Source organism: Centruroides vittatus, unplaced genomic scaffold (genome assembly GCF_030686945.1).
Source record: "Centruroides vittatus isolate TY-2023 unplaced genomic scaffold, ASM3068694v2 contig_364, whole genome shotgun sequence".
Classification (NCBI taxonomy): domain Eukaryota; kingdom Metazoa; phylum Arthropoda; class Arachnida; order Scorpiones; family Buthidae; genus Centruroides; species Centruroides vittatus.
The window spans coordinates 4,151,447-4,166,110 of NW_027122188.1; the positions used below are offsets into that span (position 1 = coordinate 4,151,447).

General features: G+C 30.8%; 2 protein-coding genes across 6 annotated transcripts; one reads left to right on the forward strand and one right to left on the reverse strand.

Moving 5' to 3' along the window:
- Window positions 1-316: 316 nt before the first annotated feature.
- On the forward strand, window positions 317-9,049 carry LOC136975187 (equilibrative nucleobase transporter 1-like). Of its 5 annotated transcripts, none has more exons than XM_067270223.1 (8): window positions 317-546; window positions 708-844; window positions 929-975; window positions 1,210-1,286; window positions 1,541-1,633; window positions 7,752-7,940; window positions 8,021-8,182; window positions 8,332-8,370. In XM_067270223.1, exons 1-6 carry the CDS (start codon window positions 352-354, stop codon window positions 7,851-7,853), a joined length of 651 nt encoding a protein of 216 aa, XP_067126324.1. In that variant the 5' UTR covers window positions 317-351; the 3' UTR covers window positions 7,854-7,940; window positions 8,021-8,182; window positions 8,332-8,370. The 5 variants fall into 5 exon arrangements, with proteins under 5 accessions (XP_067126324.1, XP_067126325.1, XP_067126326.1 ...); XM_067270224.1 differs by having other exon boundaries at window positions 1,255-1,286; XM_067270225.1 differs by lacking the exon at window positions 1,541-1,633.
- Window positions 9,050-11,393: 2,344 nt separating this feature from the next.
- On the reverse strand, window positions 11,394-13,920 carry LOC136975189 (uncharacterized). The gene is made up of 4 exons (XM_067270227.1): window positions 13,702-13,920; window positions 12,183-12,362; window positions 11,952-12,062; window positions 11,394-11,609 (listed from the first exon to the last, which is right to left on the reverse strand). Exons 1-4 carry the CDS (start codon window positions 13,789-13,791, stop codon window positions 11,523-11,525), a joined length of 468 nt encoding a protein of 155 aa, XP_067126328.1. The 5' UTR covers window positions 13,792-13,920; the 3' UTR covers window positions 11,394-11,522.
- Window positions 13,921-14,664: the final 744 nt, after the last annotated feature.

A 14,664-nucleotide genomic window follows, 5' to 3' on the forward strand; every position in this document is an offset into this window, starting at 1 on the left:
AAATACAAAGTACAAAAAAGTCTACCTAAAATTGGGGTGACTTTTTTGTTTATTTCTATATAAAAATTGCACTTTTTACTTAAAAATAGCATGCTTTTTTAAATAAAGAAAATCAATTTTTAATTTTTTACTTTTTTAATAATTTTTGCTAGAACCGGTATTATTCTACTACTATTATTACTTTACATTTTTTCCTGTAGATGTTGCTACAATTCAGTTTAAAAGTGATTCAAATAGCAACTTTGTTATCTTCGTAATAACGTATTTATCCTGAAATAACAAGCTTATCAGACATTATCAAAATTTTTGACAACTACGAATACGTTATTAAGTTCACGGCAATTGATCATAATGGCGACATCTTTAGAATTCAGTAGGAAACATAAAGTATGCGTTATTATCATTGTTTACCTGGAGTATTTATTATTTAGTGGTATCATTTATGGATGGGCCGACTTAGTATATGTTCTAAAATTACAAGGAGTATTTTCTAATAATTGTAACAATAGTGCAACAATATCTGGAGACGAAATGGTTGAAAACAAAGTAAGTCAATAAATATTTCCTTTCGTTTCTTTATGAATCATTTATTAACCACACATAGTATATATGAATATACCTCGTGTTAAATACGAATACTAGCATCATAAATTTCAAAATATTTAAGTATTCATATTTAACAAATAATATATTTAAATTATTTTTAGAGTAAATCATGTACAAGTCAAGATAGACTCTTCGATTTAGCTTTCACTATCGCTTCTTTCAATAAAGCTTTAGCTGCATTTTTAAGTGGCTTTCTATTAGATTGGGCCGGATTAAGGATAACTAGAATAATTTCTTCGTAAGTAATGAGTTTAAAGTATAAAAGTATTGAATTTTGAATTACTTAAATATCTAAAAAAATCTATTTATTGGTATTTTACAGATGTTTTATTTTAATTGGTGGAACATTTCTTGCACTTTGTGATAAAAGTAATTAAAATTAATTTTGTTTTTAATTAAATAAATGCATTTTACAAAAACAAATAATAAAGTAAAGTGTATATGTATGACACGAAATTAAATTTTAATATTTAAGTTATTGTGAAACACGCAATTTAAATAGGAGCGGATTTAGATAAGATTATTTAATTATACTTTGAATTTGATAAGAAAAAAAAATTCCGTTACGAGTAAAGATTTCTCATGTTAAATTTATTTATTTAGATAATCCATATTACTTATTTCCTGGCTCACTTCTTGTGGGTTTAGGAGGTTCCGAAATTCGATATGGGAATTTTCAAGTGAGTTTTTTACTGTAATTATTATATATATTTATACTGTAATTAAAATAAATATCACTCTTTTATTAATTTTTGTAAAATGCAAACTGAATTTTAATTTTTATGAATGCCATTAATTATTTGATATTATTAATATTACCGTATTTTATTCAAGATATTTTTAAGTCATTAATTCGTTTATATTATTTACTTAAAATTATTTATTTAATATCGAATTATTTTTTGTTATTGACTAATTATAAATTGAATTTCAGACTGCTAATTTGTTTCCAAAATACAAAATAACTATAATGTCCTTTTATAATGGAGCTTTTTGTGGATCACCTGCTGTGTTGTTGCTTCTAAAAGTACGTTTATTTAATTGTTTTATTAGTTTAAAGTGGTAAAGAAAATTAATATTTGTGATGTAATCTCATTTAAAATAGTCAATATATACGGGTGTTTATTAAACGGGCAAAACTTTAAGGGGTGGACAAACCAAAACAAACATTTCTCGTCATAGAATGCGTGGTCGAATGTGAAGTATTGAGGCGCAAACACAGTAATGACTCATGGCACAGAATTTATAAAAAAAAAACTTTTAATAAACGTACGTACATGAAACACATACGGGCCTTCTTAGGCATTGGAATAACGATCTATCTCTTCAGACATCCAGGTTGAGAATAACCATTTATATGCTCTCCGGAAAGCTCCCTTTGCCGCCTTTCCTATCCGATTCGAACACACATTCTTGACGAGAAATTTTTTGGTGTATTCTTCCCCTTTTTAAAGTTTTACCCATCTTTTCTGAAGCATCATGTATTATAACATGTATATCATCGCTTCTTTATGTCAAAGCAAATAAGATTTAATAGATTAATTTGAAGTTTTTTTAATATATGAAACACGCAGATTTATCAATACAATATAAAAAATATACGTAATATTCTTTAAAATGTACTTTTTAGTTAATTTTTATACATGCCATTGCACAATATCAACTTTTTCTTGAATTTTTGATCTTAAATGATATGATCATTGAATAAAATCATAAAATATAGACTATAATGAAATACTGTAGAATGAAATAGCTTTATGGAAAATCTCCGTGAACTTTGACCTATCAAGCTGGAAGTTTTGCCAGCACCTCACTGATAACAAGAGAAGCTTAAGTTTAAAATATGAGCATTCTAGACATAGTAGTTTTTTTCTAGGGGCGTCTGCAGTGCTACATTTTTCTTCGTCCGGCGCTGCAGAAATTACAATCTTTTGGGTGATTTTTGTACTTTTCGATTGCTTATATTTCGGCAACTCTTTTATAGAAAAACCCGAAATTTTGCACGCTACCTAACAAAACAATTATCTTTCGAACGAGATATTCAGAATTACTACAGGCCTTTGGGGGAGAAGAAAACGACCCCGAGAATCGGCAATTCTGATTCCTGTACAGCACATATGACACGGAGTCACTGCCGTGACTCTGTATCGTGTAAATTAATATTCTTCTTTCGTTATTTTTCTTAAACATTCAGGCTGATTTATAAATTGTTGCAGTATTTTCTTGTCCTACACTTTTACAAGCGGAAACTACAAAATAAAATTGCTTAAAGAATACGAAAGCTAGCTCAAACAGTTTTATTAGGTATAGAATCAACACTGCAGAATGCTAAACAAATAGCTTTAACATCACCACTTTACGTGGCACGTACGATCATCAACCGATGATCAGCTTTACAATTTACTGCCGTAAAAAGTCAGAAGGTATTAACTCCAAATTTTCAAACATTCTGCTTTTACGATTTTTGACATTGTACGGCGCTTCTAACATGATCCTGTATGACCGTTTTTGATGGGGTTGTTAAATTCTGAAATTTTTTTGACAGCAGGAAGCATTAACTCCAATGTGTTATGTTCATTACTAATTCCGAAAGTATAAATTCTATTAATCAGGGTGTTTTTGGTGGTAAGTTGATGAATTCTGCTATTCGCATTCGTGAAAAGATGAATTCGCACTAAAAGATGATTATCTAAAAGATGAATTTGCACTAAAAGATGATTCCTTACATTGTTCAATACTGTACAGAGACCACGGAATTGACCCACCACGCCCAATCCAGCGCTTAGGAAAGAAATTCATGGACATAAGAGCGCAGAATAGCGGTGAGCTATCTTACTGAAATATCACATTTAGCTGATGATCTTCCAACTGGAATAAGAAGTATTGTGTAGCATATCCAGATAGATCACTGTTGTCCAGTGGCAGACCATCGTACTGGTGCAAGAAGTGAGCGCTTGGAGCCTCCGAAACTTTGCAACTTCAAAAAGAGGCAATAATTCTGCAAACCTGACACAGATACCATCTTCACTTAGATAATACGCTGTTCGTCGAACGACAGTGTAGTAAAAGTTTTTACCCTAGAGATGTGATTTTGTTAGAAGAGTCGCATGGCCTCTCAAAGATGCTTTGCGACTCATTTTCTTACACAAAACTTGGAAAAATCTGAAAAAAGTTCTACTTTCGTAACTTTTCAATCCGAAAGACTTGCACTGTAAACTTTTTTACTGTAGAAATACCTTTTTGAGAAAAGAAAAGGAGTCTCATTGACACCATATTTCCGCCCTGTGGGCATTAAGCGGGCTTTTAATCGAGGCCTTTCGTTAACAATTACAAAGGGAACATTTCGTTTATTAAGTGTAAAAATCAAGAAAGAAGTAAAAATAAATAAATAAATAAAAATTAAGTAAAAAGTGCAATCAAATTTTTATCTCCTTCTGGGGTAAAACTTGATATTCTAAAGGGCAAATATCAACGAATTTCAAACGAAGTCTAAGAATAAATAATAAGACAAAAAACACCTTGATGCTGAGAACGTTTAAATTTAATCAAAAACAAACGTTTTCGGCCCACTCCATGAGCCATCGTCAGGCTAACTACATTTGAATACAATTTCGAACAAGCAATTTCAAATTGAAATAAACTACAAAAAAAGGAACTCACGCGCTACGCTGGATAACCCCTAAACTAAAACTAATATAAACAACATAGAAAATAATAAAATAAAATATGTCAATGTTACATGTGTACATTGTAAAAATCTATAGTCTATAGTTCTCTAGGCAATCCTTTTGCCGTATCTAATGTATTCCTGTGACTTTTTTAATTAAAAACTTCCAAGCTGATGGTAAAATCGCCGCATCCTTGTAATTTAAGCATTTTTTGGTTAAGCCGGACTTATAAATTTCACATTTTTCGGTTGTAGCCGCAAGTGTCGGCGAATGTATCGGTGTTAAGATCCTGGCTTCATCCCATTTCACCACGGACCCCTCAGTCTGCGCCATTTTTGCTAACGTTGTTGTGCATTTACCCTTCGCCACGTCATATCTGTGTTCTTTAATCCTTTTACTTAGGCTTCTCGTCGTGACCCCGATGTATTCTTTATCAATCTTTAACTGGTCGTTGCTGTACGGTATCGAGTACACACCTGGTTGTTCACTCGGTCTAATTGCATCTTTGTCGTTCCTTAGTAGCCTATATATCGAGGGAGCTCTTTTGTATACAATAGTGCTGTTCATGCGGCCCGCAATACCTTCCATGACCGATGATAGACGTTTATTATACGTGAATTTCGTGATACCGTTTATCAGATCCCGTTTTTTCTTGTTTACTTTAGGATTCCTGTAAGCGGCAATCAAACGTTCAACAGTTCTTGGACCAAATCCCAACACCTCAGCCACTTGCCTGATTCTATCCAGCTCTCGCATCATATCGAGTATGTTAGAGCAATACTGAAACGCTCTCCTAATTAAAGCTCTAAACGCTGAGAGCTTATAAGTAATAGGATCATTCGATGTTGACGGTATATACAGCGGGTCGTGTGTAGGTTTGATATACACCTTCGTATCTATTGACCCGTTCCTAAATGCAATACTAATGTCCAAAAAATGTAATTCGTCGCTACTAACTTGCTCCAAGCTCAGCTTTAGGCCATGATCGTTGGAATTCATGGCACTTAAGAATTGTTGTATTCTTACGTTGTTCCTCCATATAACCAGCACATCGTCCACGTACCTTTTATACATGATTGTCCTCCTTGAAGTTGTTAAGTGTGATGCGCTCCATTTTTCTTACAACTAACTCGCACAGCAAACCAGACATTGGGCTGCCCATCGGGACACCTTTCAGCTGTTTATAGACTTTACCCTCGAAAACGAAAAACGATTGAACACATACCAGATTTGCCATCATCTCAAGGTCCTTACGGTATTCTACAGCCGTTGGATGTAAGCTATATAACACTTCCATTAGCGCATCAAAACATGAGGATGGTTTGATCGATGGATACATGCTCTCAAAGTCCTTAATGGATAATCAGTTGGTCCAGTAATGGACTTTGAGAGCATGTATCCATCGATCAAACCATCCTCATGTTTTGATGCGCTAATGGAAGTGTTATATAGCTTACATCCAACAGCTGTAGAATACCGTAAGGACCTTGAGATGATGGCAAATCTGGTATGTGTTCAATCGTTTTTCGTTTTCGAGGGTAAAGTCTATAAACAGCTGAAAGGTGTCCCGATGGGCAGCCCAATGTCTGGTTTGCTGTGCGAGTTAGTTGTAAGAAAAATGGAGCGCATCACACTTAACAACTTCAAGGAGGACAATCATGTATAAAAGGTACGTGGACGATGTGCTGGTTATATGGAGGAACAACGTAAGAATACAACAATTCTTAAGTGCCATGAATTCCAACGATCATGGCCTAAAGCTGAGCTTGGAGCAAGTTAGTAGCGACGAATTACATTTTTTGGACATTAGTATTGCATTTAGGAACGGGTCAATAGATACGAAGGTGTATATCAAACCTACACACGACCCGCTGTATATACCGTCAACATCGAATGATCCTATTACTTATAAGCTCTCAGCGTTTAGAGCTTTAATTAGGAGAGCGTTTCAGTATTGCTCTAACATACTCGATATGATGCGAGAGCTGGATAGAATCAGGCAAGTGGCTGAGGTGTTGGGATTTGGTCCAAGAACTGTTGAACGTTTGATTGCCGCTTACAGGAATCCTAAAGTAAACAAGAAAAAACGGGATCTGATAAACGGTATCACGAAATTCACGTATAATAAACGTCTATCATCGGTCATGGAAGGTATTGCGGGCCGCATGAACAGCACTATTGTATACAAAAGAGCTCCCTCGATATATAGGCTACTAAGGAACGACAAAGATGCAATTAGACCGAGTGAACAACCAGGTGTGTACTCGATACCGTACAGCAACGACCAGTTAAAGATTGATAAAGAATACATCGGGGTCACGACGAGAAGCCTAAGTAAAAGGATTAAAGAACACAGATATGACGTGGCGAAGGGTAAATGCACAACAACGTTAGCAAAAATGGCGCAGACTGAGGGGTCCGTGGTGAAATGGGATGAAGCCAGGATCTTAACACCGATACATTCGCCGACACTTGCGGCTACAACCGAAAAATGTGAAATTTATAAGTCCGGCTTAACCAAAAAATGCTTAAATTACAAGGATGCGGCGATTTTACCATCAGCTTGGAAGTTTTTAATTAAAAAAGTCACAGGAATACATTAGATACGGCAAAAGGATTGCCTAGAGAACTATAGACTATAGATTTTTACAATGTACACATGTAACATTGACATATTTTATTTTATTATTTTCTATGTTGTTTATATTAGTTTTAGTTTAGGGGTTATCCAGCGTAGCGCGTGAGTTCCTTTTTTTGTAGTTTATTTCAATTTGAAATTGCTTGTTCGAAATTGTATTCAAATGTAGTTAGCCTGACGATGGCTCATGGAGTGGGCCGAAAACGTTTGTTTTTGATTAAATTTAAACGTTCTCAGCATCAAGGTGTTTTTTGTCTTATGATTTAATAGAGTCTGAGTGAAGTTAGACGAAGAATAAATAATAAATATTTTAAAATCTACGGAGAAAATATTTAAAAATTTCTATTTATAAATATATAAATTTTACTTCTAATATTTCAACTTTGTATAAATTATCAATAAAAAACAGTTATAAATCGCTTTATTATTTGATGTTGATATAATTATGCCAACAATAAAAAATACAAAAAAATCATTGAGAATAAATGAGTAAATTCATATTAATAATTTAATTAAATATTAAAAATAACTTATAGAAAGGGATAAAAGTATAAAATCAATGTACAAATATGATGGATCAGATCCATTGTTATAGGTGAAGACAAAGCATTTGAAAACACAGTGTAAGGCGAAATATTTGGTCAGTGACGTGTCGCCATCTACTGAACAATATTAAAAGTTTTAATAAATTATTTTACACCACTGAAAAAGTAATTCGTTTTATATAAATATACAAAATTAAACAGTTAATTTTAAGACATTAAATTTTATAAAATGTTTTATTGACTAGAAATCTTTCTATATTTTACAATACATATAATATGTTCTTATTATTTCAGTATTGCTACGATCAAGGAATTTCATATTCTACTTTCTTTTATGTCTGGACCGGAATATCATCTTCTCTATTGCTCACGAGCTTCTTTTTGCTACCAAAATGAATATTATTGCTATTGAAGACAAAGAAGAAATAGTTAGATCTATAAATGATGATGATGAGAGACAACCTTTACTATCTCGTAAAAGTGGTATAAGTTTGTCATTAATATTTGACATTAGTATAACAAACACTATCATTTATTAACCAATTAAATTAACGTTTTCATAGGTGAAAGTTACAAAGCCTCTACAAATAATATATTTCGTTTCATATTTTCTATATCATACATACTTCATGTATTGAGTAATTGCCTATTAGCTTTAAGTATAATAATATATTTAGGATCATTTAATTGGTGGATAACAAAACTTACTAGTAATCAAGAAGAAGGTATTTAAGTTAATTTTATAACTTATTTAATTAAGGAAAAATTAAATTTTTATAGATTTAATATTTATAAATTATTTTATTAGTTAGTAGGTTGTCAGAAATTTTCGGTTATTCTCAACTTCCTATGATTATCGTGTCTCCATTTATAGGAATATTATTGGATTCGGCTGTAAAGAAAGCCCAAGAGGGTTAGTACCATTATATTTGAATATTTTTATTACGAATGCATTACGAATTTTCATCATATGACCGTCTTTTTTACAATAGAAGAAGATCCTATACTCAGAAAAAAGAAGTCACAAAGGGCAGGATTTTATTCCTTAATAATATGTTCTACCGTTGCTACATCAATGATTGCATGCAGAACCATTTCAAATGTTACAGCTGTCTATTTTTCACTCGTTTTTTATGTACTTTCTCGCCCTATACTTAATTCAGTCTCTCCCGGATATGTTAGAATAAGGTACTAAATTGTATTTATTATTAATTTAAAATATTACTTTTATGTTTACATTAAAAAATATTTTATTTAGATTTCCTCAGGAACATTTCAATAAATTAATTGGTATTTTTGGTACGGTAACATGCATTTCTTCAGTTTTACAGTATCCTTTGTTCCTTTGGATGCAGAAAGATTTTATGACTGTAAGTTAATTTTTCATTGATCTGTTTTATTATTTTTTAATATATTTTTTAAAATTAAATCTTATATTTTACAGAATAATTTATTTCTTATTGGATTGTTTGCTTTGACTTTTATCAATCCTTTACATTTACTCTGCTTGAAACCAACACACGTTTAACTCAAGATATATGAAATTTTACTTATGTTTGTTTACTCATTTATATATTTTGTTAAGTTTTTAATTCGTTTGCATGTTGAATAAAGATATAATTTTATGCATTTTAAATAATTCTTGCAAATAAAATGTTAATACAGATTGACTAAAAGACATGATAATTTGTATTTGTACGAGTAAGTTATCTTATAAATATAATTTTCAAAATTATCAAATAAAAACGGGAGTGAAAACTATATAGTAATTTTGATTTAATTTAGTTAATATTTTAAAAACAAATACGTTTGAATTATATCATTTCTGTCATTAAAACTATAAATAAAAGTTAAATGATCAGATTAATAGATTGGAATAATATGAAAGGATGTTTAAAGTACATTAACTTTATTTTCATAATCTTTTGCATACAAATACTGTATAAGATAGTACATTGATAATTAACAATTTTATGTGTTTCAAGATTTATATTCCCATAACATTATTTAAATCTAGTTATGTGGACAACTATTTAATAAATCGTCATTACTGAATTACGTAATACTTCAAAACTTCACTTCGCCATTGGTAATTTGAAATAATCATTATTATTTTATAGAAATGACAAAATTATAAGGAAATTTTTTGATAAAAACCTCGTCCTTTTGAAAATAAACATAAATTCCTGTTATTTATAACTTAATGAGAAGAAGCAATACTTATTTGTCTTCTTAAACAATCTTACCAAGTTAAGCAATCCTTTTCTATTTAGGTTATGTTTACTTTTAATCTCTAGATCCGATAGTTTACTTACGTAATAGAGACACTTGCAAGTACAGTGTAAAAGGTAAACGAGTTTAGAACCACTTCAGTATTTCGAAAATATCGCCATTGAATCTCGAAACATTACGCTAACAGCTGATAATTTATTATAACAGTTTACGATTAAATTTGTCATAATTATTTTCATTACGTTGCAAGATTTTTAAGCCGTTTTCATTGACTTTAAAAGTTTATCGGCTACTAAGTCATCAGTAACAAAACTTATCTTGATTGTCTGTATTACATTTTTTCAAATATACTTATAATAAGGAAGTTGTCAATATTAAGCTTCATTTCGTGCAGAATTTATCTCCTGATCCTTGAGAAGCAAACATTGATTTCAAAACAGAAATATTTTGAAAATATATCATGAAAATTATGAAAAAATTCAATTAGCAAATGGAATATTTTACAATATATAGTATATAGAAGCTATATTGTTATCAACAGCAAACTAAAATATTTGATTTCGCTCCGAAAACTCCGAGCGAATTGAGCGTGCTTAAAGTGATTTTCGCATCCAAAAATAAACAAAAGATAACAGTCCCAGATTTCTTTACTTTAGAATAAATATATTTGAGCCACGATCAATTAACCCAGCAATGATCTGTGAAATGCACTTGTAAGCATAATCAAAAGATCATAACCTGTAAAAAAGATTTACGTCAAAGATCATAGCTTGATCGAAGATTTGAAAGTTATGAGTATAACGGTTGATGAGGTGAAACGATATCAGATGATAAGCGAAAGGAAATGTGAGAAGAATATGTAATATTAAACTCTTGATCATTGTTTGATCATTCTTGGGTCGAGATGATCTTGATGCAAGACAGAATATCCAGAACGAGCGTTCTGCTAATGACTATCGTTTTGGCAGTTTCCATTAGGAGTGGAATAAGACAATTAAGGCTTTTATGATTAGTTAAATTGTATTAGCATAGCCTATAGCCTACGTGTAATAAAGACTTTAGTTAAAATACATTGCAATAAAATTTATTGCAGCGTAGTTTAATTAACAGAAACCAATTAGAAGTTTCTTCAAAAATGAAAAAATGTGATATAATAGTTCTTTCATATTGATAATTCCCAAAAAATATATTTAGAAAATACATGAAATAAGCAGAATAAACTTGTTGCATATTAAAATTTTCATTGTTAGTTATTAAAACTTAAAGATAATTTACCTTCGAAAGTTATAAAAATTCGGATATGGCCAATTCCTGAAAGAGACAGATGGATTATAGTCGAGAATAATGGCTATCAGAAGATAGAAATTACGGATAGTAATTGATTTATATAAATGAATAGAATGTATAGTGTTGATCGTATTCACTGAACAGTTAAATGGAAGATATAAATTAAATGAGCTCAGTTAAAACTAATTAACATATTCCTGTTTTGATGTATAGCCTACAGCTTAACATATTTTAGTGTTTGATATATATTAATACTTCAATATTTGAGTATGCGCTTATAGAAGCAGATTGAATTATTTATGTAATTTTATTTAAAATGTCAATTTAATAAATCCGTAAACAAAAGTATTTTATATCTTTAAACCATATTTTATTAACAAATCATTTGCATTACAAATTAAACATTACTAATTTAACATTAGTTATTTTATTAAGTTTAAAATATTTCAAGTTAACATTGTATGCATGTTAAATACTTTCATAGAAGCAATACATATTCTGTATAGAAATGAACTTATCTTTAATATAGATAATAAATGATATTCGTTAGTAAGGTTCGTCAGCTAAGTAAAACCAGCGAAAATCAGTCGAAGTAGTAGAAAAGAAACATGCTAAATTGAATACGCCGAAAAACTAAAATGTAAAATTTAATTAAAATATTTATAATTTTGAAAAAAATATATATATATAAAGAAATGGTTAATGTTACCTATGGTTCCAAAATGGCTGCTCGTCTCTGATTCAAGTAAACAGAATGGAGATGCATGTTCTAACCTAAATGTTCTTGAAACCGTGTTTTTACTGTATATTGAGCATTGAACACAAGCTTAAATAACACGGTCTTGTGTTCAATGCTCAACCAACCAAATTATTAGAATGGGTTAGGTTAGGTTCTTCTGTTTCCTTGAATCAGAGACGAGCAGCCATTTTGGAACCATAAGTAACATTAACCAAAGAAACTTTGCAAAATCTTACCGATGCAGAAATTCTTGCAAACCTGAATTCTTGGCAATCTTTAATGGTGAAAATGATATAAAAACTTGAAATTGCAAACATAATAGTAAATATCAGATCAATGACAAATAACTGAAATATTGAAAATAAACATGTTATATTTCTTTCAAGCAATTAAAAATATAAAAGTAATTTTAGATAAATATTGCTTTAAAATTGATAATTAATTAATAATATAACAGCGATACTTACCACAATTCCCAAATTCAAAAATTCTGACAGATAATCTATTATTTTAAAGAAAAAACATGTCAAAAAGATTACTGTGAACACTATAGCGGATACACATGCAGACATAAAGAATTGTGTTCTAAAAAACTTGCCGCATGTTACAGATTCTTCAATTGCAATAAGTCCACCAATTGAAAATACCTGTAAAATGTATTACGAAATTTATGAGTTTGTAATCTGAAATATTAAAATATAATATTTAGTAGTTTAATTAATTTGGCATAACTTAATATGATTGTAAATAGTACTGTAATATAGTTGATTCAACAATCTACAGTAAAAGCTCGCTTAACGAGCACTTCTTACAACGAGTATTTCGCATAACAAGTGATGAGGGAAAGTCCCGAATTGTGCGCATGCGGCATGCTCCATCGGTCTGTGTTTAGCACTCGTTCCTCTAGCATCTTAGTGTCGCTTGTGATCACATATTTATCCAAATTTGTGTTCACACAAATTACTTATAAACATCAACAGCCATAGCCCGTTATATAATAAACACGCCAAACGATATGCCAAATTCTTAGGTCATTAAATGTAATGACCGATTCAAAATTAAATTTTAGAAATGTCTGAATTGAAAATTAACTATTTATAATTATTAAATTTAATACGAGATGGCAACATAACTGCCTACCTCTAGTCAAATTAATTAATTTCTAATATTTAATTATAGCCTTTACATAACCCAAGAATTTGGCATATCGTTTGGAGTGTTTATCAAACATATTTTGTTTCTGCAAATCGAATTCTCATTCCAGAATGGTTCATTCCGCTCTAGAAGAAAAGATGATGATGATTCACGTTCCTTAACAGTGTATATTGTACAGTTTTTGTTTTCAATAAACGTTATACATAAAATATTTGATCATTTTTTCGGCGTGGAACGCATTATCGTATTTTACATTAATTTCTATGAGAAGAATTGGTTCGCATAACGAGTGTTTCACATAACGTTAACGAGTAAGACTCTGGAACGAATTATGCTCGTTAAGCGAAGTTCCGCTGTAATTTTAGAAATATAATATGTAACTATGTATTAATATGATAGATGCCGGATTACCGAGTAGGTTCAGACATCAGTTTACCGATCTGGATAATCCGGAATCGTATCCAAGCAAGCAACCACCCCCAAGTATTTTTATGTAAAATTTTCATTTTAAAACATATCAGTTTTAAACAAAAGCAAATAAAGCAACCATCACTACTGATTGTAATATACAATATATCCCAATATTAATTTTTATTCATAAAATTTGTGAAAATTTTACTTTAAAAATATTAAAACACATTTAATAGTACATTTACTAAATGAATTATTAAAGCAATTGTAACATATTAAAATAAACATATTTAAATTTTCGAACGTTATGAATTTCAAATTCTACGAATTTTGAATTTCGAATAAAATATAACGCATTCGTACCTTTTAAGTTATCAAAATAGAAACAAAAATATTAATAAATAAAAGAAATTTACTCACTAATTCAGCTATTCTCAACATTCCATACGAAGTTTTAAAAAAATTTTTATGATCTTTTTCCGCTTCTTCTTGAACTTCTTCCTCTTCCATAATTCGAATTTAGAATGGAAAGTCAACTCACACGAATCAATTTATGCTAAATAGAATCTCTCTCGATTAAATAATGAATGTATTCGATATTCATGATGTAGTCTATAACAAAAATTTCTAAACCTTACCAATAGATTATTGAAGCATAGGTATTTACCAATAATTATTAAAGAAAAATCAGTGCCATCTGTTGAAAAGTGTAAGAAATTGTATATTTTTCTATATAATTTTACACATTATTTTCTTTGATTTATTATTAAATGAAATAAATTTTAGAATAAAGTATTGACGTCAGGAACAAAAATATTATCACTTTATAGATAAATGAATTGTTGAAAATTACACCAATATTTATATGTTTACAATTTTCATCTTCAATAGTCTGAAATTTTTTGTTATTTATCGTTCTTTTTTTAAATTGAATTAAAGCAAATTTCAGTTTTTTAGATTTTGAAACGGGAGGAGAAAAGATGTTACTAGTTATTGAAACAAATAGATTAATGCATGGGAGTCCGCAGAAAATTTTCCAGGAGGGAAAGATTGGAGAAAAACAAGTTTTTTTTTTTAAACTCTTTCCGCCCTGTGGGCACTAAGAGGGCTTCTTTTAGAAGGCCCATTATGGGTTCGGCCAGGCCCACAATGGGGCGACCGGGTGATGAGGGACGGGGCCCGACATATCCGAACGGACCACCCCTTGAAAAATTCCTGGGGATTTTCAACCCGTTCGGATTCAATCCCGGGTCCCCCAGAGCGGTAGGCTGCCACCTTGACCGCTCGGCCATCCGGCCTCCAAGGAGAAAAACAAGTAAAACAGCAAAGCCGTATTTGGGACAAGACTATGTCTCGGAGACTCACTACTAAGCGGGAATCACT